The 23,579-nt window shown below is 48.1% G+C and overlaps 1 protein-coding gene across 1 annotated transcript; it reads left to right on the forward strand.

Annotated features, from left to right (window-relative positions):
• The first annotated feature begins 17,567 nt into the window (after positions 1-17,567).
• Positions 17,568-21,553, forward strand: MARCKSL1 (MARCKS like 1). Its single transcript, XM_035118447.2, has 2 exons — positions 17,568-17,950; positions 20,001-21,553. The coding sequence occupies exons 1-2, from the start codon at positions 17,855-17,857 to the stop codon at positions 20,652-20,654; spliced, it is 750 nt and encodes a 249-aa protein (XP_034974338.1). The 5' UTR covers positions 17,568-17,854; the 3' UTR covers positions 20,655-21,553.
• Positions 21,554-23,579: the final 2,026 nt, after the last annotated feature.

Here is a 23,579-nt window from a genome sequence, read left to right on the forward strand (position 1 = left end):
TGATCAAAAACATCACAAAATATGCTACTAAAAGGGTGTAATGTGGGTGGAATGAGGGTGGGGTGTAACAGGGTGGGGCACACTTATACATGCTCCGGCAACACGTGTGGGGGCCAAAAACAGAAACCCCGTGCAAAATGGTCGTTGACTGTCACTGTATAAATAAATAAATAAAATAATAAATGATAGTAGAACACAACACACAGTACGTACATTTAAAGCATGCAACCCCCCTCCTCAAAGAACCCTGGGAACTGTCATAAGGATGCTGAGAATTGTACCTTTGCGAGTGATAAACTACATTTCCCAGAATTTATTGGGGGGGATATTGTATGTATGTAGCCAAACACTTGCATGTATTTTCTCCATTGTTCAGATGCAAACAGTGGAAGAAAGATCAGTTCAAAAGGGCTTTTTCCATGTCTTGCATAAAAATACCCACAACACTCAGGACTGTGATAGTGGATTTCCTGCCATGGGTGGGAGGTTAGACCTAATGTCTTATCCAGGATGATCTGCACACAAAAAGGAAGTTCTGTGCACAGATCACCCTTCTGGATCTCTTAACCTCCATAGTGTCACCTTCCCTGCCAATCACTGCCGAAGCCCCACCTTTTCTAAAAAGACTTTGGCATGACCCCCTGGTTTGCCAGATACCCAGCTGCAAAGAAACCCATTGCACATTCTTCCTATTTTGTACCCCCATTTACCTCCCCTCCCACTGGATAGAGAAAGGAGGGTTGGCCCTGTCGTTGGGCAGAGTGGGGCAACTTCCCCAGGGGACAGTTGCTGAGGGACAGTGGAGGCAGCCCCGAGGACTGATCCCTGTGTGGTACCTGTCCTATCCTGATTCCCCCATAAGCTGCCTGCAGTGGAGAACCCAATCCCGTTGCCAGGGTTGAGATAAGATTTAACCGCCACTCCAGTTGGCTTCTGCATATGGAATGGTGGGGGGGGGCATCTTTCCCTTTGGCTCAGGCAGTAAAATTTGTTTGGAGAGGCTGGGCGTGAGTGAGCAAGTTATTACTGTATCTCCAAGCAGGTGTTGGTGCTGCTGTCATACCTGCAAAAATAGCTAATGTGGGAGAAGGGGACTCACGAGAACTGGGATTGGTCCCCGGTGGTTGGGAAAGGACTGTTTGCTGCTAATCATGGCTCCTGCGTGACACTGTTCATGAGAGCAGACTGTGTCTCATAGGCTCCCAAATCCCTTCATTTTCAGAGTTTAATCTGGCAGCCATAGACCTCTCATGAGCCTTTCGGTTTTACTTTTAAAAAGGGGTTTTTTTTTAATTTCCTCGAAAGCAATGAGACTCTGGGAAAAGGCGTTTCTGTTGGAAAGTTATGAACAACCCAAGCTCTCTCTCTCTCTCTCTTCCTCTCTGAGCATGTAAAAACATAGCATTAATCTGGTTTGTTTTTAATCTTTATAAGAGAAACTGGAGCTCAAGTCCCACCTCTTTCTCTTTGAACCCCGGTAGCAAATGGGGGTTATTCCTGAGTGAGGAGAATGTACTCTGCATATGCTCTTGAGTGAGAGAAGAGTACACTCTGCATGTGCTCAGTGGCACTCTTCTCTCATTTCAAATAAAAATTATAATTTCCATGTTCCACAGATAAGCCCTCACAATCAGAAGGCCTGCAGTGTAGCTTGGGCACCAGTTACTAGGTAGCCAAAAGTAAAACCTGCTGGGATTAAGAGAGGTGGTTGAGATTTTTCTGGTCTGAGAAGCAACAGTGGGAAGGTTAACAGCTTTGACACTTAAGGCCTGCTAATTGGGCTTTAAAGTTAACAGCCCATTACAAGTGTGTTGGGGGGGGAGGGGAGGGTCTGGGAGTGTTGTTTCAGCTGGTTTGGCTAAGGGTCAGAAAAAGACAAGCGCTGCTGAGGTCTGCCTTGTGGCCTTTGGGTTTTCTCTGCCAGAAGTGAAAGGGAGAAAACAAACACTCAGAGCAAGAGGACTCTGAATTGGATCTACATCCTAGCTTGTAGGTACTAAAATCTGTAGGAAGTCCTTGCTGGGATTGCCAACTTTTGACAGATCCCTGTGCTTTCAGCCCCTGGCTGATGTGCAGGTGTATGTATGTATTTAAAGGAGGCTGGAAGCTCTCCTGGCAATGGGCTAGAGTGCGTGAGATGGCATGATTTTATTGCAAGGTCTTGGAGAAGCAAGAAATCACTCTAGATTAGGTTTAGACAGATGTGTTTTTCCATGTTACTTTCATATCTCTGTCTCCTTTGTAGTCAACTGCTAAAACTGCTTCTAAATCTGTTTCCCCCCCCCCAAACTATTGTTACAATAAATGTCAACTAGCTCCTTTTCCAGACTCTTAGTAAAAGCGTTTGTTGTTGAGAAAAACGTATGTACTTAAAAGTGCTATTTCTTCAAAATGGTTGATATACAATCAATAAAGACAAGGCCCTCTCTGCCCATTGGCTTACACTCTGAAAGAAAAACACACACACACAAAGGGGAGGGGAGAGATGAGGCTGGAAAAGCCCAAGGACCACATTCCCTCATAGGTAACCTTCTGGAGGCCACATGTCACTGTTGGGTGGGTCCTGAAGGAAAAGTGGGTGGAGCAAAGGGACCTGCCTCTTACTACATTAGGCTACATTCTCACCATGCAGAAGTCAGATGTTTTTGCCCACCCTGCTCCACCCTCCTCAAGGCAAGCAACAGGCATTATCAGAGACCAAGGACACACCCCAGCCATACATCCTACAGAGCAGGACTCGTGAGTGGTGTGGCCTGGTGGGAGTTCCAAGAGTCAGATAAAGAGGCCTGAGGCTGCATTTTGCCCGCAGGCCTCAGGTTTCCTATCTCCTCTGTTCTAATGACTAGCTGGGATGGAAAGAGCTCTCAAAATGGAGGAGCCTGCTGGAGCAGCTGGTCTCTCAGCAGGGCCCGTGGAGTGGCTCTGCTTCCCATCTCTCCCTCCTCTGCATGCTGGTGGAATGGGAAGCCAGAAGTGGCCTGATATAAATATGAAGCCTGGTGAAGCAAAAGGATGTGCCTGCCACCTGTAACGTCAACACATCACCACAGCGCCCACATCTCATGCTGCAGATGGGGGCAAGGCAACTTGCTTCAAATGTGGTCTCACTTAAAGAGGGCTTCTCTCCACCCTGATTTATGCAGATCAAGCTGTGATTAAAGGTGACAGAGTAGGTCAGAGCCCTGTATTTTGGGTCCGTTGGGATGTCCCGCTGACAGGCAGAAATCTAGTAGGTCTGATCAAGTCCCTATCAAATTTTGTAAACCACCTTGAGGGTTTTTTTTTAAATAACCAGGCAGTGCATACATTTTTAAAATAAAACACAAAATAAATACATTCAGGTGCAATTAAATTATAGCGGCCAATTGTGCATTGCCAAAAGCAACATGTCACCAAAAAGGACAATAGAGGCTACCTATCAGGATTAAAATTGCATACGGCAATTTACATGTGTGCAGATGCAAACATAGAAAGAGAATTGTAGAGCTGGAAGGGACCACAAGGGTCATATAGTCCAACGCCTTGCAAAACAGGAATATTTTTGCCCAACACAGGGCTCGAACCTGCAATGCTGAGATTGAGAGTCTCATGCTGTCCTGCAAAGAAGCAATACATCTTTCCCTAGCAGGGAAAACTGAGGCCTGTGTGGCCTTGCTGTTCAGGGGCTGTTCACTGTTGCTTAGCTCCACCTCCAAGGCCACTACCCTCCCTCCTTAGGCTTCTTTACCTTTGGACCACCAGACATCTCTTCAAACAGAGGACATGGTGGTCACCCTAAATCAAATATATAGGATGTTCACCAGCTGACCCATGCCATCCTACTGAGCCCTGGGATGAGTCAGCTCCCTTGCCCACTTCATTAATGCACTTGCAATGCAGCCACTGCCTCCTCTTTGGGTTGAATTGAGTTTCAGAATAAAGCCCCACGTCAGAAGGAAGGAAGGAAGGAAGGAAGGAAGGAAGGAAGGAAGGAAGGAAGGAAGGAAGGAAGGAAGGAAGGAAGGAAGGAAGGAAGGAAGGGCAGCATGCAAAGCTCCTCCTTACTTTTGTTAATTAAATCATCGTTGGAATTTTCAACATAACAGGATTAAAAACAACAAATTGTGAGGGGAAAAAGAATGCAACAAACCCCCACACCATGCTTGCATTAAGTAATACAGAACATGGTAAACTTTACCTGGGAATGAGAGTAAAAGCAGAATATGTGTGAAGCACCATGGATTAAGCTGCATCAAAAGAATTAACTGAAGTCCTCCAAAAGCAAAGGTGGCAGTAAAAGTGATGGGTCGTTAAGATTTATATCAGGAATAAACTGGTGCCACACTGCTGAAAATGGACCTTTAGGTGCTGGCAGCCATTTTAGGAGGTTTGCCCGAAAGAACCAGACCTGCCCTGTAGCCCTTCCAGCTACCCAGAGTCCGGCCACCTCACCTTGCCCTCTTCCGTGGATAAGGGCCTTTGTCCCTGTGTCACTGCCTTGCCTTGCCTCCCCTCTCCCCACCCCACTCCTCCATTCTCTGCACAGACCATCTCTAGTCTCTCTCTCTCCCCCCCCCCACTTGGGGCCATCAGATGTTGCTGAAAAGGAACAATGGGAAGTATTGTCTCTGCTGGCTGACAGGCTTCGAACCCCACCAGCACAAACAAAAAGACACATTGACTCAGGAGGAGAAAGGGTCCCATAGATTGCAGTCTCCTTGGGGGGGGGGGGAGAGAACCGCCTGGTGTGCCAAAGGGGACATCATAGAATTATAGAATTACTTTTCCCAACCACCACAGCCACAGACTCTCTGTGGTCAGATGCTGGGAACTCTCCTCCAGGATAAAAAGTCTCCAGGCTGGGGTTGAAGGGGACCTGTAGCATGGCTTAATTTGAGCTTGGCCTTGTAAGGTCCTTTCAGTGCCAGGGTTTGGATCTGGAACATTTTTACAAGAACAGGGTGTACCTCTGAACGTGTGCAGAGTGCCTTTACCGTACCACATAAAACCTATCTTCATTAAGCTTTAAAAGGAAGGGATTCTAAGGAAGGGTCAAAATTCCAGGGAAGAATTAGGCCTGACCCAACACACACACACACACACACACACACACACACACACACACACTCCATTGTAGTCAAATTTCTTTGGCGAGAGAATTGCAAGTCAGTCACAAAGATGGAGTCATTGCCACCCTCGTGTGTGCTATGGTACATATGCAGGCTTCTGATGCCGGGGTGCTGTTCTACATCTAGTTTTCTGAGCAAGGAAGTTTGTGAAAGAACTCAGGTGTATCCTTATTTATACTGTAATTTGTTGGTTGGTGCATTTTTATCCCACCTTTCCTCCAAAGAGCTCGAGGCGGTATACATAGTCCTCTTCCTCCCCATTTTATCTTCACAACAACCCTGTGAGGTAGGTTAGGCGGAGAGGCTGTGACTGGCCCAAGGTCACCCAGTGAGCTGAATGGCCAAGAGCAGGGGGGATTTGAACCCTGGTCCCCCAGGTCCTAGTCCGACACTCTAACCACTACACCACACTGACACTTGAATTCTAACTACAGCTGGGTCCACATTACTGGCTTAAAATGCAACGGCGTCTCCCCACCCCACCCCCGTGTTTCAAATTCCAAATCGTATGGAAGCTGGGTTGGAGCGAAAGGCATCAAAATGGAGCATTTCCCAAGCACGACAGGATGGGTGCATCATGTGTGGACCCGGCTTCACAAACTGGTCGTGGGAATCCACTGCATGCAGAGTAAATGGGAGTGTTGTTGTTGTTGTTAAAACTGTACACCGCCCTTTATCTGAAGATCACAGAACAGTTCACAACATAAAAACACAAAATGAGAATATAAGGTGCATAATAAACAAACAAACAAACAAACAAACAAACCATTAACCTATGTCTTCTGTTCCTGGCTCTATCTGATAGACCTTGGGCAATCTAGTAAAAAAGAAAGCCAAGACACAGTCCTGGTTCACACTCGGTAGCACTGAAGCCCAGCAAGGTTACGCCTGAACTTGCCTTTCCTATATCACATCCCAGAATCCTCAGTAACATGCTAGCACGACTGTGCACACGTGCACTGCCGCAAAACCCAGAAGTGGCATGAGAAACGGCACAAACAGCCCTAAAAGAGCACAAAATAGGCAAACACGGCATGAAAACAGCGCCTAGCAATCCCACAGTCCTTTACAAGTGCAATCCCAGGAGCCTTTGCACCGACCTTTGAGGCCTGTGGAGAATTAGAGTTTGAGCAAGGAGGTTAGGAGGGACCAATTGCGCTGCAGTTTGGTGGTTTGGGTCCCCCCCCCAATGAGGTTTAGAGGGTGTTTGCAGGCTTTTTCAATGGTGTTCCCAATTTCACTTAAACACGAGTTGCCTCAGATTCCAGGAGTCAGCATACTTTTTCAGCAGGGGGCCAGTCTACTGTTCCTCAGACCTTGTGGGGGGCCAGACTATATTTTGAAAAAATATATGAATGAATTCCTATGCCCCACAAATAACCCAGAGATGCATTTTAAATAAAAGGACACATTCTACTCATGTAAAAACACCAGGCAGGCCCCACAAATAACCCAGAGATGCATTTTAAATAAAATAACACATTCTACTCATGTAAAAACATGCTGATTCCCGGACCGTCCGCAGGCCGGATTCAGAAGGCGATTGGGCTGCATCCGGCCTCCGGCCTTAGTTTGGGGACTCCTGCCTCAGAACATAATCCCCGCCACAATGGGGAGTTGCCTGTATTTGCTTGCCTATACGTTGAGTTTGAAACTATGTATGGGAATGAGACAGACCTGGTATATGAAGCCACCAGGACCTTCTCCAGAGGGTGGCCATTTGATGGGGTGCTGAGGCAACATCACCACCATGTTCACTTTGCGTGGAACGTCATTGGTTGCAATTTCTGGGATTGCACATCTCACTTCTCCAAGGTCAGGGGGTGTCACGTCAACATATGGGGAAGATTTCCAGTGTGGGGTATGGCAGGGACTGGAGGCCTCCTCTCATTATAACCAGAGCCCTGAGAGGGCCGCGACCAAGGAACAGAGAGAGAGAGGGAGAGCCCTTGCAACCGCCTGCCAAGTCTCTGGCAGAAAGCAGGCGGGGAAAGCTCTGTTTGGCCTGAAACGTGCTTTTGTTTTCATTATAAACTCCTCTTTTAATGAGGAAGGAGGCCCTGAAAACCAACTCTATCTTCTGCGCAGCTTCTGCCAAAAGCTGACTGGGCAGCAGCAAGGGGCAGGGGAGCGAGTGGCCAAAGGCCAAGAGAGCCCAGCCCGCCCTCGGAGGCTGACCTGCCATCCATCGCCTGCCAATTGGAAGCTGCACCCTCATCCCCATTCTCCCCTGACAAATGCTGGCACTCAGCCTGTTGCCATAATGCAAACTCCACTGGCAACACAGCGTGGGGGAGGGGGAGCTGACCTCCCAGGGGACGAGTGAAACAAACCCATGATTTATTTGCCACATCTCTACATAAAATATGATAAAAGTGCAGTAACAGGTGGATGTTCTGTGTTTAATAGAACTTTGTTGTGCAGGTGAATTTCTTTCTCAGTTTAGGGTAGTATTCAATGCAAGTCCTACTTAGAGCAGACCCACTTAAGTTAACAGACAAGTGGTGCTGCTTTGAGTAGGTCTTAGCTGAAAGCAACCCTTACAAAATGCACGAAGAGCTAATGACTTTATTAATAAGCCTTGTTAACAGTCCCCTTCTTTTTATGTTCATCACATCGTTAAATGCTACCAGTTTATGTCAGACTGTACTGTCAGGCACTGCTTGCCTTAAAGCAACCTTAGCATCATATGAACATGCTGCCTGGGAATGATGGGAGTTGTAGTCCAAAACAGTTGGAGGGCACTAGGTTGGGAAAGGCTGCCTGAGAACATGCCCTTGAACCCTTCTGCAGTATAGACAAGAGCAGACATAGGCAAACTCGGCCCTGCAGATGTTTTGGGACTACAGCTCCCATCACCCCTAGCTAACAGGGCCAGTGGTCAGGGATGATGGGAGTTGTAGTTCCAAAAATCTGGAGGGCCTGGACAAAAGTTTATGTGGCAAATCAATGTGGAAACATCCCTTGAAGTGTGAAAATTTCCTCATAATGGTCTGCCTGGTACGAACATTATTCCGTCCTTATCCAGGTTTCAATGTGCATTTATTTCTTTATTTCCCATTTTTTTAAAAAATCACATTTGGCACTGTTGTATTTTGCAGTGCCCTAGGAGTTCTGCCGGGAGACAGCGCCTACATCTTTTTCAACTAAATAAAACCTTGATTCGGCTATGAATTTGCTCCACTTCCTAAAATTTGACACTTGGGAATCATAATGCTAGTTGGTTTTCTTTGGTATCTGTAAGGGTTACAGACATAATGTTTGCAGAGTTCTTTAAAAACACCAGGACACTCTATAAATGCTTCATCACAAGAAGAGCCACCCAGTGCCCAGCCAGGAGGAGTCCTGACCATCTTGCTAATCAAAGGCCCAGTCAACCAGGAAATGATTGTTCGGGTGTTCAAGGTTGCTTTGAAACAACTCGTCAGCCTTGGCATTACTGAAGGGAAGGGAAGCCACCACCCAAGAGCTACGTGGGTTGTCATCGTCATTGGTTCCTCTCCCCCCCCCCCTGCGGCATTGCCCAGGTGTGCTGGACAATCTACTCCTTTGTTGTTCTCAGTGCAACCTTTAACAGCATGACACAAAGGAGGGGAGAGAGAGAGCACGCACCTTGATTGCACCATGTAAAGAGGCTGTCTGTTTTTCTCTCATACACACCACCAAGTCACCAATTGCCTCTTCTTAACTGATTAAATCCTTTGGGTTTGATACTGGATGAAAAGGTCACTTTTGCCTTCCAGAGAGACTGGAGAAAAAGAAGGCAATTAAATTTTCCCTCTCACTCTTCTAGTATCTATTGGCCCTTTTCCAGCTCTGCCGTGACCATTTTTCGTGCCAGACTGTTGGTCCAGCTAAGCAACCCTGAGTCACACAATTGCAGCCTACTAAGAAAGGGGCAATTCACCAGTTTTCCTTCCTTCCTTCACAGGAAGAAAGCAATACAAGGGGCAAAACCAGCAAGACAGAAGCTAGTACTAATTAATGCAGTGTTTCTCAACCAGTGTGCCTCCAGATGTTTTGGGACTACAACTCCCATCATTCCTGACCACTGGTCTTGCTAGCTAGGGATGATGGGAGTTGTAGTCCCAAAACATCTGGAGGCACACTGGTTGAGAAACACTGAATTAATGTTGCAAAGGACTGTGCTGAACAGGATTTACTAGCAAGTAAAGACCTTGTTGCTGGAGCCTGGCATGGCTGGATCACATGGTGCTATGTCAAGAGTTGTGTGGAAGCACAGTTTTGTTTCCTTTTAAAATGTTTTTATTACAGATTTTATTGGGTTACAAAAGTACATACATCTTTGCTTTCAGTTAATTGGAAGTGCAGTTTTGATTCTCCTTTCAGCCTCACTAATGGTCTCTTGCGTTAGAGCAACCTGAGGCATGCAAACTTTACATTTCAGTAGCTAGTTACAGGTAGGTAGCCGTGTTGGTCTGCCGTAGTCGAAACAAAATAAAAAAATTCCTTCCAGTAGCACCTTAGAGACCAACTAAGTTTGTCATTGGTATGAGCTTTCGCGTGGTATCTGAAGAAGGATTTTTTAAAATTTTATTTCAGCAGCTGTTTCCTTCAATGCCACAGCCATCCTTAGTAGCCCTGGGCTAATTTCTAGGAGGGATGTAGGTGGGTGGCAGTGGGGAGGGGTGTGCCTGCCGCCAGCGTCAAAATTGCAGAATTTGCCGCATTGCCAAATTCTCTTGAAATACATCCTGAGGGAGAGCCGTGAAGAGAATCTGCCAGTCAGCCAGTGTAGAATCTACTGAGCTAGATGGATCAATGGCCAGCGGCAGGCCACATTTCCTGGACATTAACGAGATTTCAAAGGTGCCACTGAAGTTTAGGGGGAATTTCCCAAAGGCAGCTCTCAGACAAGTCAATTGACAAGTCAAATACCGTATGGCAACCCTACACTGACACCATACATTTAAAGCAGCATGATACCACTTCAAAGATGTATGCTATCAAATGCCAACAGTGCGCTTCAGCTCTCTATATTGGACAAACAGGCCAAACCCTACGCCAAAGGATAAATGCACATAAATCTGACATCAGGAATCACAAGACAGAGAAACCAGTAGGAGAACACTTCAATCTTCAAGGACATTCTATACAAGATCTCAAAGTAGCTGTCATATTACAAAAGAATTTCAGAAATAGACTGGAAAGAGAAGTTGCTGAATTGCAACTTATTACCAAACTTAAAACCATGGAGAGTCCTGGTCTGAATAGAGACATTGGATTCTTATCTCATTATACATGATGAAGCTATTTTTAGCCATCTCACCCCTTGCTTTTTCCCGTAAGACCAATTGCAGTCGTTAACAGTCGTCAACAGTTCTAGTTACAGGTAGGTAGCCGTAGGTAGCCGTGTTTGTCTGCCGTAGTCGAAACAAAATTTAAAAATTCCTTCCAGTAGCACCTTAGAGACCGGCTAAGTTTGTCATTCTTCAGAAGTGTGCATGCACATGAAAGCTCATACCAATGACAAACTTAGTAGGTCTCTAATGTGCTACTGGAAGGATTTTTTATTATTATTTTGAGTCATCAACAGGTTTACCACACCTATCAGCCAATCACCCATTCCCACCACCCTTCTGAGTAATACCCCTCCCCACCCTCTCACTATATATAAGGGTCTGGTGACTTCTGTTTCAGTGTATCTGAAGAAGTGTGCATGCACACAAAAGCTCTGAGGAGTAAAGAGGGGTCTCCTGACAACTCTCACTGGAATCAATCAGCTCAAGTTACTGAAGTTCACTTATTTCCACAGGTCTACTCTGAGGAGGACTAGCACACAGTGTTGACATGTGTCACTTTGCAATGAAATGTAAATGGCTAGGGAGATGCCCCTTCTCCAAAGAGCTTGCAATCAAAAATTTGCAAACATGAGGGGTCTGCAGGGTGTAGGAGGAATACAAAAGATGCAGTGATGATTTGGGAGCAGTAGCTGGTGCTCCCCCCCCCAGTCCCCCAGCCCCCCCCCTTTGCTGCAGTCTCTCCCCCTGCACATTTGTGGCTTTAGAGTCTCCTGCAGCTTCAGCTTGGCTTTCTCCCTGTTGGAATTTGCTCCCTGGAGAGATCTAATTAGCTAATTCCGTTGCTATTTTTAAATCTAAATGGAAGGCACCACACTCTCACCACTTTCCCCTCCTTTATCCTGAGTGTCAGCATTTCGAGCAGTGCCATTCCTCTCCTTGCCTTAACTCAGTTAAGAGCCCAGACACTTGGGAACAGTTTGAGCTCAATGGATAAATCAATTGCATTGGGAGGATTTTTTTTTTATAATGTTAATAGCCAACTCAATCAATTAACAAAGGTTGGCAGTGGAGTGGGATTCCCAGCTTTTGATTGCATTGCCCATCCATTTCAATTTCTCTAAGCTCTTTAGATGGAGAAGGCTGTCTGGATTGTGTGCCCTGAACGATCTCTGCATGCAAGAATCCAGAACAAATTTCCACCGGGTAAAAAACACGTCAGGCCACGCCAGCCTTTTCCACAAGGCCTTCGAAGGAGGCGTGGACCACAGACAAAATTGACATCAACGGGCAATACTGTATATGGCTCTTCCATTAGCTCTCTGGGCCGTGAAGTGGTCGTGAAGATGGAATAGGCACATGATAACTTAGGGTTACATGTGGGAAGTCTGTCAGCTACCACAATAATTTATATCAAATTCAAACAAAGTGCAGTGCATGGGGATAGAGAGAGGGGGTTCAAAAGGATTTCTCTCCAGACAACAAAACGACACTCCTGGTTCTTCAAGTGTTTGGAGAGGCAAGACGAGGAACAGGAATTCCTGAAGATCTGGCTGCAGCAGGGATGTAGCTCTGGGGGGGAGCGAGAGGGGTGGCTGTGGCCCTGGGCACATTTTTGAGAGGGTGTGTTACCAGCTCCCGCCCCCCCCCCATTAGTGCCTGGATCTGGAGCGCAAGCTTCCTCGCACCTAGCCACAGCTCTGTTCCTGAGTCAGGTCTGAACCAGGGGTGGTGGAGAGGTGGAGACAGCAGCGATGCCACAGCCTCGCCCCTCTCCTGTACGGAGCTGGATGAAGTGGGTATGAAAGAGGTCCCCTTCCTTTCTCCTAACACTAGAACTCATGGACCTCCAAGGAAGATTTGGGACAGATAAAAGAACTGACTTCTTCATGCACCACATAGTTAAACTATGGAACTCACTCCCGCAGGAGGCAGCGATGGCCACCAACTTAGATGGCTTTAAAAGAGGAATGGACAGATGCATGGAGGATGAGGCTATCAGGAACTGCTAGCCATGCTCTGCTCGTTTGCTGGAAGCCACAAGAGGGGAGAGTGCTCTTGTGTTCAGGTCCTGCTTGCTGGTTTTCCACAGGCATTTGGTTAGCCACTGAGAACAGGATGCTGAACTAGATGGGCCACTGGCCTGAAGAACCTTCTTAGGTTCTTAATTAAATAAGCAGAGATAGTTCTACTTCAGAAAACAAAACACAAAACATGGTCATGTGGCTGAATCAAGTACAACAGCTATTGACTGCGGTTTCAGGGGCTTCCCTGGATCCCTGAGAAGATTCACACATGGCGCTGATGCCTGCAGAGCTCTATCAGGAGGGGAGATAATGTTGTCATTCTCACTCACCAAAGGGAATAGTCAGGGATGTTGCAATGTATCAGGTAGTCCTTGGCCTGTAATCAATTTCCACTGGTGAATTAATCAGCTGAATCATGGATTAGATCATCGTTCTCCATCTTCTCCAAGTGCAGATATGTGCCAAGCCTAAAACTTTTGTGAGGGTCTATGCTCGTCACACATTCCCAGGGGGGGGTCGGGGGGAGGAATTATCTTGATGTCTCATACTATGGCTATGTTCACACCATACATTTATGGCAGGCACTCCCAAACTCGGCCCTCCAGATGTTTTACGACAACTCCCATCATCTCTGACCACTGGCCCTGTTAGCTAGGGATGATGGGAGTTGTAGTCCCAAAACATCTGGAGGGCCAAGTTTGCCTATGCCTGATTTAAGGACTATTATATCACTTTAATCAATCATGGCTCCCCCCAAAGAATTCTGGGAAGGATAAGCTTGTTAAGGGTACTGAGAACTGTAGCTCAGAGCTACGGTCTTCATAGTTCTCTGTGAATAATGAATGTAGCTCTGGGAGAGGAATAGGGGTCTCCTAACAACTCTCAGCACCATTAACAAACCACAGGAGAGGAGGGGACTTTTAGGTTCAGGACCTGCTTCTGGGCTCTGCATGTGGGGCATCTGGGTGGCCACTGTGAGAACAGGATGCTGGACTAGATGTTATTACAGGCATAAATTGATATAGGATCATAGAATTGCAGAGTTGGAAAAGGTCACCTAGTGCAACTTTAGCATGTGGCACCATCTTCCATGTTTTCAGGTGACATCCAGCGCTTTCATTTTCATCTTAGAATTGTAGAGTTGGAAGGTACCCAAGGGTCATCTAGTCCAACCCCCTGCAATGCAGAAATCTCAACTAAAGTATCAATGGCAGATGGCCATCCAACCTCTGCTTAAAAACCTGCTTAAAGGAGAGTCTGTCACATTCTGAGGGACTCCATTGTGGAACATCTCTTACTATCAGAAAGTTCTTCCTATAAAAGCCTTTCCTATAACCTGAATTCATTGGCTCATATCTCCTATCAGTATCCTCTTTTTCAGGCTAAACATAACAACTCCTTCAACTGTTCCTCATAAGGTTTGGTTTCCAGACCCTTGATCACTTTGGTCACCCTCCTGTGCACATATTCCAGCTTGTCAATATCCTTGTTAACTGGACACAGTATTTCTGGTATGATCTGACCAAGGCAGAACAAAATGGTACTATTATTTTCCTTGATCTGTACACAAGACTTCTGTTGATGCAACCTAGAAAAGCATTAGCTTTTTGCTGCTGCATCACACTATTGACTCATGTTAAGCTTGTGGGCCACCAAGACCCCTAGATCCTTTTCACATGTGTCTCCCATCCTATATTTGTGCATCTGGTTCTTCCTGCCCAAATGCAGAACCTTACATTTGTCCCCAATGAAATTCATTTTGATAATTTGGGCCCTTTTTCAGAGTAAATAAAATTTCCTGGATGGCTGACAAAGCAATAGACAATAAAATCTAAAGCAACAATAACACAGTGACTAAAATAACAGAGGAATAAAACAGCAGCACTGAAACAATAAAAAGGTTATGCCCAGGAGTGGGAAGTCCCACCCAGGTCCATATGTCTGCTCAGCCAAGAAACACACAAGATGATATTGGATCGGTCACTGTCTCTTTCACAGGGTTGTTGCAAAGATAAAATAGAGGAGGAAAGCAATGTCTGCTGCCCTGAGATCCTGGAAAGGCAGGGTATAAATGTAAAGATGAAATGCACACTGAGGCTGCTGCCAGGTAAACCTTGACGGGGAAGAGCTTTTCACAGACATCCCCACTCCCATCGGCACCCACTGAACTTCAGAGTGTGGGAAGCAAGGGACACGTGATGGAATGGCCCCCTGAAGATGGCTTGTTTTACTGTGCTGGGGTGACCACTCTCCCTTAAGCCCAAAACTACATGAAACATCTCAGCTCCAGGGGTTGCCGGAGGAGACTGATTATCTTGACCCATTTTAATTAGATTTCAGGCCTGGCTATGGGACTGAGGGATCATCCACACCAGGCATCTCCTGTTAGCTAGGGATCATGGGAGTTGTAGTTCCAAAACATCTGGAGAGGCAAGGTTGCCTATGCCTGATCCACACTTCTGCATGTCCCGTGCCTAGAAAACAGGGGTCTGGGTGGTTCTCCCCTCACCCTGCTCCTTTCCCAGGGAAAACCCACGAGTTATTCCGGATGTAAATCCAGAGTAAACCCGAATTGCCATTTGAGTGCTAAAGAGTGCTTCTCTTCCCCACCCCCAACCAGGGGAAAGCAGTGGGACAAGAGGAAGTGTAGATGAGCCCCAGGGGTGCTAATGTGAATAAAATATTGAGGTAAGCCCTGCCCTGCATAATCAATCACATGACGCAATGCACGCACACCATTTGAATGGGAATGCCCATCAACTTGGGGGCCCCCCTGCCCCCTCAAATATTTTATTGGGGGGCCAAAGAGAAGACCCCTCGGGCCCTATGAGTTGGTTCCTATAATGAACCCAGAGATGGCTTGGGTCGACTTACACTGAGAACTGGACAGGGGAGTGTGTCCCTATTGGTTTTGCTGTGGTATCCTTCTAGGCTGCCTTGCTGGGATGGGACTTGGAGGCATTGTTCTACAGTGGCTGTTTTCCTTCCTGGAGTGGCGAACCCAGGTGGTAATGCTGGGTTCAACACCTTAGCCATTGGCCCATGGGGTCCCCCATGGTTTGGTTCTGTCCCCCATGCTGTTTAACGTTTACATGAAACCACTGGGAGAGGCTGTCTGGAGTTTCGGGGTTGGATGCCACCAGTACGCTTATGACACTCAGTTCTATTTTTCCTTTCTATGAAAATTCAAGGAAGCTGTCTCGGTTCTAAACCGGTGTCTATCCTCAGTAATGGACTGGATGAGGGTGAACAGATTGAAACTGAACGCAGACAAGACAGAGGGAACAGGGATTCAGCTTGTGCTGGATGTGGCAACGCTTCCTCTGAAAACACAGCCTTGCAGTTTGGGGATGTTCCTGGACTCAGCCCTGAGCATGGATGCCAGGGTCCCTGTGGTGGCCAGCAGTACATTTGCACAATTAAAGCTAGTGCGCCAGCTGCCCCCGTTCCTTGAGATGTCTGATTTGGCCACAGTGAGACATGCCTTAGTTACATCCCGCTTGGATTACTGTAGCATGCGCTACACGAGGCTGCCTTCGAAATGAACCCAGAAACTTCAGCTCAATTAGCTGCAGCCATATTGTTGCCTGGGGCTAGTTATGGGAAGTATAGGACTCTCTTAATAGAGCGGCACCACTGGCTATGGGTCTGTTTCTGGGCACTATTCAAAGTGCTGGTTATGGCTTATAAAGCCCTACACAGCTTTGGTCCAAGCTATTGGAAAGGCTACACTCCCTCATCCAAACCTGCCCAGGTTTTGAGATCTTCAGGGGAGGCCCTTCTCTTAGTCTTGCCACTGTCACTGGCACACTTGGTAGGGAAATGGGAGAGGGTCTTCTCAGTTGCTGCTGCCAGACTTTGGAACTCCCTTCCTAGAAAAAATAGGCTGCCTTCCTCCTTGTTATCCTTCTGCCGGCAGATGAAAACTTTGTTGTTCCAACAGGTTTTGGGGAATTGACTGCTTTAGTTAAAGGGCTGGTGCCGTGCTGTTTTCAACTATTAGTATGGTTTAAACCTATTTTGTATATGTATATAGTTTTTAATTCGATCAGTGTTTTGTTGTGTTTTCATTACAGTATTTGATTTTTCTATGTTTTTAACAATTCTTGTTTTTATCTACAAGCTACCTTGAGTCCTGTCAGGGAGAAAGGAGGGGTATGTATAAATAAATAAATAATAATACAAATAACTCCCACAGTTCTGGGCACCACAATTTAAGGAGGATATTGACAAGCCAAAACGTGTACAAAGGGTGACCAAGAACATAAAGCATATTGGAAACCAAGCTTTATGAGGAACAGATGAGGTAAATGAGTGTGTTAATCCTGGAAAAGAGAAGAGTGAGAGGCAATATGAGAGCCATCTTCAAATATCTATAGGGCTGTCATGTGGAAGGTGGACCAAGCTCTTTCCTTCTGCTCCAGAGGGATTCTCCAGAGGGAAGTTGGGCTCTTCTTTCTTGGAGGCTTTTTAGCAGAGGTTGGATGGCCAGCTTTACTGGGAGGAGGGTCCTCTGAATACCCCAATTGCTGGACATCACAAGGGGGAAGTGCTGCTGCTACTGCTGCACTCTGGTCTTGCAGCCACTGTGAGGATACAATGCTGTACTCAATGGGCTTTTGGCCTCATTTTAGATGGAGCCAAAACCCAAGGGACAGAGCAGCAGCAGTGATCCAGTGCAACCCTTTGGAACGGACTCCTCCAGCTCAGGCGATCCAGAAGCACCCAGACGTTTCAGGCTGCAATCATTCCCACCAGCCCTAGTTGCAGTTCGCAAATACGGGGAGAGCACTTCTTGTCCACCTGCGGTGAGGAGCGAGGTGCGCTCTGCAGTCGCTCAGGCGCACTCTTGTTCGTCACGATTCCCAAGGTTACCAAGACATCCATTCAACATCCAAAGGCTGGCCAATAAAAACTCCCCGCCCGCCCCGGCCACCGCCCTCCACGTGCCAGACCGCCCCCCCTCCCTTGGCGGCGATCCCCTTTAGCTTACGCTCCCCTGGGGAGGTCCCCCCCTTGCCCAGCCGTGCCATTCCCTGCCGCTCGCCAGCGCTTCCCCACCGGTGGGAGAGACCCCTCCCCAGGCCTGGCTCTGCCTCCCATTGGGCGGGGGTTTAAATGCCCGGCCCCGCCTCCCCCCGCCCGGGCGCTCTTATTAGCCGCCGCTTTGGCGCAGCCTCGGCAGTTCAAGCAGCGCAGCTTCGACGAGGCGGGCGGCGGAGGTGGTCGCTCGGTCGCGCACAGCCGGAGTGGGCACAGCAAGGGGGGGGGGGTGCGCCGCAGCCGTCGGACCCGATCCCAGCTCCTCCTCCTCCCGGGGGCGCTCTTTCCTCTTGGGGGGAGCCTTTGCCAAAGGCGCGCCCGGGGCTCTTGCCCAGCGCCCGCCCTTCCGTACTGGGATTATTATTACTTCGGAGCCGTCTTCGGGTGTGACTCGCTTCGCTCCGCAGCAGCAGCCATGGGGAGCCACAGCTCGAAAGCCGCAAAGGGGGACGTGATGGCCCAGGATGCCGCCGCCGCCGCGGACGCCTCGCCCTCCAAGGCCAACGGCCAGGTGGGTCTCCTTCCTCGCCCCTGCGCTGGATTCTCAGTTTACGCGCCCTCGACGGGGCCAACAGCCTCCTTAGAGATTCTCCCCCCTCCCGCCATGCCATTGTCTGTCTCTTTTGGAGAAAGGCTGAAACTCGGGGGAGGGGGGAAGAGATAGTCACACACGATCTCTTCCCTGCGCCCCCCACTCCCCAATCGCACTGATCCGGATTTGGGGCTTCGAAGGAACGGCCGTCCGCGCCACGTTCTTGTGGACGCTTTTATTTTTGCGCTGGCTGCCGTGCGCTTTCCCCGGACGCGCGTTTTGAATTTCCGAGCAGCTTTAACTCGTTGAACCGCCACGCTCGTTGAATGGGCTCAGTTGCGACCGCCTCGTTTAAAAGGAGATTGTTGATTTTTGTTTTTATTAAAAAATATATAGCTCTGTTCGGATCAACGCAGCAGCGCCCCTCTTTACGCTCTCTCCCGCGCGCCCCCTCCCCTCCCCCAATCCGTTGGAGACAGTGCAGCCGTGGTCCGCCTTTGTTTGGTGCTCCCTCCTCGGCGAAAGGAGCGGAGACCCTCCCTCGCTCGCTCGCTCGGCTGCGGCTGGGCTGTTTGCAGAGGAAACAAAGGAAGGACCCGACTGGCTCGACCCGCGGCAGGGGGAGGGGAGGGGGCTGCGCTGTGCCGCGCCGCATAACTCGGATCGAGGGGCAGAAAAAACCGCCTATGAGGGGCTTCATTTTGGGGGTGGGGTGAAGAGCAGAGAAGATCGCTTGCTTAGTATATGGTGCTTAGCACGTGCCATATTTTGGGGGGGGGTAAAAAAAAGCCGTGAATCTTTATGCATTTTGCAAAGGAAAGCGGTTGGTAGCCTTTTTTGCATTTTGCAAAATAAAAGCCGGACTAGGGTGCACATAGACGTGCTCGCGCGCTCTTAGTGCAAAGCTGAGATCTGGAAGAAGGCGCCGCCGCCCCACCTTTGGACTCGGGTGGGACCCAGATTTTGGAGTAGAACGTACGGGGGGTAGGAACTGCTCTGTGCAATCGGGGGGGGGCGCGAACCCCGAAATGGCCTTCCCTGACGCGCCCCATAGTCTCTCCCCAAACACCGTCAAGAGGGAAAAATCCAAGGGGCTTTTTATAACATCATGGCTGGAAAGCAAAACTGCAACGGGCCAATTTCCCGAATGGGGTGGGAATTCCCGATTTGTAATCCGTCCTCCGCCCCGAGCGCGTTTGGCTGCCTGCATCGAGGCGAGCTTCCCGCGGGCGCTCGTCTCTCCCCCCCCCCCAACTCTGCAACCGCGCAACGGGGCGCCCCAGAAACTATTGGAGTGCGGGCGCCACCTTGTGGTAGCGTAGAATGGGGTTCTTTCCATTCTGCGACCCACCTCCTGCTTCTCTGCACTGCCATTCAAATGGGCGGCTGGATCCTAACAAATCCCAAAAGTGGTAAAGAGCATTGAGAGGGGGGACACCTTGAAATGTACCCTACCCCCTGTATATCTGTTTATGGGGAAATTGCTGGAGGCGGCGCAGAGGAACCGAATTCAGTTTATAGAAGGTGGCTCCTTTTGGGTATGCCAACAGCAGAGACCACTAGGCTTTTGGCAGACAGATCCAAAGCATTTTTAGTCTTTCCGGTAAGAATAGAAGAGCCCCTCCTGGATCAGGCAAAGGTCCCGCCTTGACAAACTTGACAGCACCCACTGTGGCTTGTAGGAAGCCCACAAGCAGCACAATCTCCCTCTCCTGCTCTCCTTCAGCAACAAATATTTTTTTGGGGGGGGGAGGTCTCCTGTAATGGGTGACCTAACAGGGCTTACTCTGCCCTACAAGGCTCCGTCCTTCAAATCTGGTGGGGTGTAAGCGCACATGTTTTCTGCGCATCAGGGGCATGCTGGTTACCTGCAACTTGGGTGTGTCCCCTGAAGCATGTGCAAGAAAAACCAGAAAGTGGGAGGGGGGGGGGCTGTGAGGCTCATTGAGGTTTAGCTTCCTAAGTAAAATGCCTTTTGAAACCTGGCTTGAGACCTGTAAAAACAGCGAGTTCTGTCTTCTCCCACCAGGAGAACGGCCACGTGAAGATCAACGGGGATGTGTCTCCCAAAGCTGATGGAGAAGCCACTCCGCTCAATGGCAATGGATCTGCAGAGCTGGTCAAGGAGGAAGCCAAGTTAGAAGCGGGCAGCGGCGATGCTATTGAGCCAGCCCCTGTCACCGAAGGCGCAGAAGCCAAGCCGGCAGATGGGGCCACGGATGCGGCTGCAGCTCCCAAAGAGACCCCGAAGAAGAAGAAGAAGTTCTCTTTTAAGAAGTCTTTCAAGCTGAGCGGCATCTCCTTCCGGAAGACCAAGAAGGAGGCCGGCGATGCTTCGGCTGTGTCCTCCCCCAGCGAGGAGCAAGGCAAGGCGGAGGCCAAGGGGGAGGAGAACCTGGCATGTGCTGCAGGGGAGTCAGAGCAGGAGGTTGCCACCAAAGAGGAGAGCCCGGAGGAGAAGCCGGCCGCCCCAGTTGAGCCAGCTGTTACAGCGGCCGCCCCTGAGGGCCAGCAGGAAGCAGAGAGCAAGAGAGAAGAAGTGGCAAGTGAAGGACCAGAGGAGGAAGAGAAGCAGCAGCAGCCGCCACCCAGCGAGAGCCAGGAGGACACGAAGCCAGGAGAGACCTCAAAACCAGCAGAGGCGGAGCCCAGTCCTGCACCTGCTGAGCAGAAGGAAGAGTAGAGGCAGCTTAATGATGTCCACCTAACTTAAAAAGAAAAAGAAAAAAAGAGACTTATTTGTGCCATCCTTCTCATCCCCAGTAACCCCTTTGGAACTGCTGCCTTGTTCACACACAAACACAATGCCACAAACACAAGTCTCTCAGTGTAGAACTGACAAGCTTTCACTCCAGTGTCCCCCCCCCCTTTTCTCACTCTTCATCCAACACAGTTAAGCAAAAAACCAACTTGGATCCTTGGTGCCCAGCACAGCCACCGCTACCACTCAGGAGTAGGCGTTCTTAAGATCCTTCTGAAACTCTTATGGAGGAAATACTGTTCCTGGATGCAACTGGAAATTTGCTCAGTTTAATGAGACTCCAGATATTAACACCAGGTTCTGGTCTCTCTCTCTCTCTCTCTGATCTTCTGTTTCTACTAATCCTCAAAGCAGCTTTTTCAAAAAGAAAAGGAGTCCAATAAACCAGCAACTGACCGTTCTTCAAAACGGATATTCTTTTATCTCTACTTGGTTTACATTCCTGGTTCTGACTTCATTTAAAAGTATTTTGTGCTTTTTATAGAAACCAACAGTTTAAAAGCTAATCTGGTTAGTTTTTTATAATGTCTTGCTCTTGGCTTTAAACTATAAAGCTTGTAAGTCCACTGTGTTTAATTTGACTTCAGAGGGAGAACTTCTTTGGGGTTTATTTAGGGGGGGCACCTGGGTGGGGGGGCAGGGGGTGTGGGAGAGTGCTGGCTGTATGCTGTGACTTCAGTTTTTTTGTTTCATTGTCTTTGTAAATAATTTTTTAATGACCCAACTTCTGATCTGCAATTTTCTAACTCCTAAATGAAAAAAAAAAATAAGTTGTATGGGTCTTATTGTAACATTTGAAAGGAATAAATGGTGACCCCCTTTATGGATTAGACTTGGATCCTTATTATCTGAGGAATGCTGGCTGGCTATTCAGGAGTGCTGTCAAATTGTTGTTGACACAAAACTAGAATTCTTTTACTTGCTAAGCTCCCAAATCCCTTATTGGGATTCCTCAGTCAGTGGTGGGTATGGAAGACGCCCTTTACCTACATTCGTTCATTCTTCACATTTTCCAAAGTATGGATCTGCAAGTTGCATATGTGAGTGCTGGGTGTTGGCCTTGCCCACTCCCAGCAGTAGTTTGCAAAGTAGGGGTGAGAGTGCCTAGGCTTGCATCCTGGGTGTCTTAATGTGCCAGTATCCCTGTGGGAATAGTACACAAAAGGTGCACAAAGTTCATTTTCTGAAGGGGATGAACCCTAACCCCCAAGACTTGGCTTAGTCTTGGAAGGAAGATCAACAGGCTGCCTAGTGGGAAGATGTCTAGAGGCGCTGTTGTATGTATTTGAAGGATCTGCTACAGCAGCTTTATTAATTTCAGTGTATTGAGCAGACCCCAAATACTGTTAATCAGTCCCTTTCTGGTCTGCGATGAATTTGGATGTGGTTCCCCAGTCCTCTTCCCTGGTTAACAGGTAAGAAATAACTTCACCTTGTCATGCTGCCTAACCTGCTTGGGAGGCCAAATGTCATGTTAATGGCTCGCCTCCCCTCCTTGATGCAAGCTAGGTATGTTTTGATGCTATACATACCTACATTTTCCCCTTCTCCCTGCCCCAAAGCAAACGGAACATTGCTTCAGTATCTACCTTAAATATTTAATGTGCAAATGCTGATGGGTGCCACACCTTGAGTGGTGTCAACCTATGGATAAAACTGTCCATATTACTTGCTGTTGGGCCAATAGCAGTGACCATCTAACAGAAGTCAAGCATTGAAGGAGCTCTCCGGTGCCTCAAGTAGCTTACAGGTGAGTAAAAAAAAAGGGGGGGTGGATATTTATCCTCTGCCTACATGCTCTGGGACCCTGCTCTTGAGTATGAATGATTAGAGCTCTGCTCCTCTGGAAGAGGGAAGCAGCCTTGTGGAGGCACGCTTTATAAGCCAGCATCACCCATGTTGAGTAGTCCGTATGGCAGCCATTTTAAGTCGTCCTACATGATCAGGCAGAGATGTTTCTTAACGGCCATTGTGATGCTTCAGCTGCCTTTGCTATATGAGAACAAACTGGATGGGTACCTAACTGTACAGCTGTTTGTAGTGTGACAAAAACTACCAAAAAATGGGTTGCAAGAGACTAGATAATCTCCACAGCACATCAGCTGTGTGTATTTCATTAACCAGTGGGGTAGAATATTTTACAGATTTGCTATGGGGCTATGTATACTGTATTTCTGCTTTCTGGGCAGTATGGAAAAATTTTTTGGAACAGCTTGGTTTGAAATGAGATGTAAAACCAACCTGTTCAAATTGAAAAATAGGTTATGTGTCAAATGGAGGATACTGTCAATTCTAATATCCCCTTGAGAGAGGCTTATTCATTCAGCTGTTTTCCCCCTTCTAATTTGCTTCAGTTTTGTGCCTTGTTGCATATGCAAGAATGCCACAGAGAGTGTACTTAGAGGTGTTTAACTGGTGTTTTTTTAAATAAAAAGCTCCAACCTTTCTCTAGTAATCCTGTGTAGCATTCAAGTTCTTCTCTTCCCCAATGCCCATCCCCTCAAATTTCTACATGACCTTTGCAACCTGCAAAGTACATAAGCCTAAGTAATGGAGAGGCCCAGGGTCATCCAATAACCTGCAGGGATGAGAATTATCTTGTTTGCTCATATACTGGAAAGGGAGAATACCAACAGCACAGCACACCATAGCTCAATTAGTAGTGCATGAGACTATCTTGGGGACATGGGTTCAAGCCCCACGCTGGGCAAAAGATCCATTCCTGTATTAAGGTAAGGCAAAGGACCCCTGGACAGTTAACTCCAGTTACTAATGGGGTGTGGCGCTCATCTTGCTTTCAGGCTGAGGGAGTCAGCGTTGGTCCAGACAGCTTTCTGGGTCATGTGG

The sequence above is a fragment of the Zootoca vivipara genome, chromosome 6 (genome assembly GCF_963506605.1).
Source record: "Zootoca vivipara chromosome 6, rZooViv1.1, whole genome shotgun sequence".
Lineage (NCBI taxonomy): Eukaryota > Metazoa > Chordata > Lepidosauria > Squamata > Lacertidae > Zootoca > Zootoca vivipara.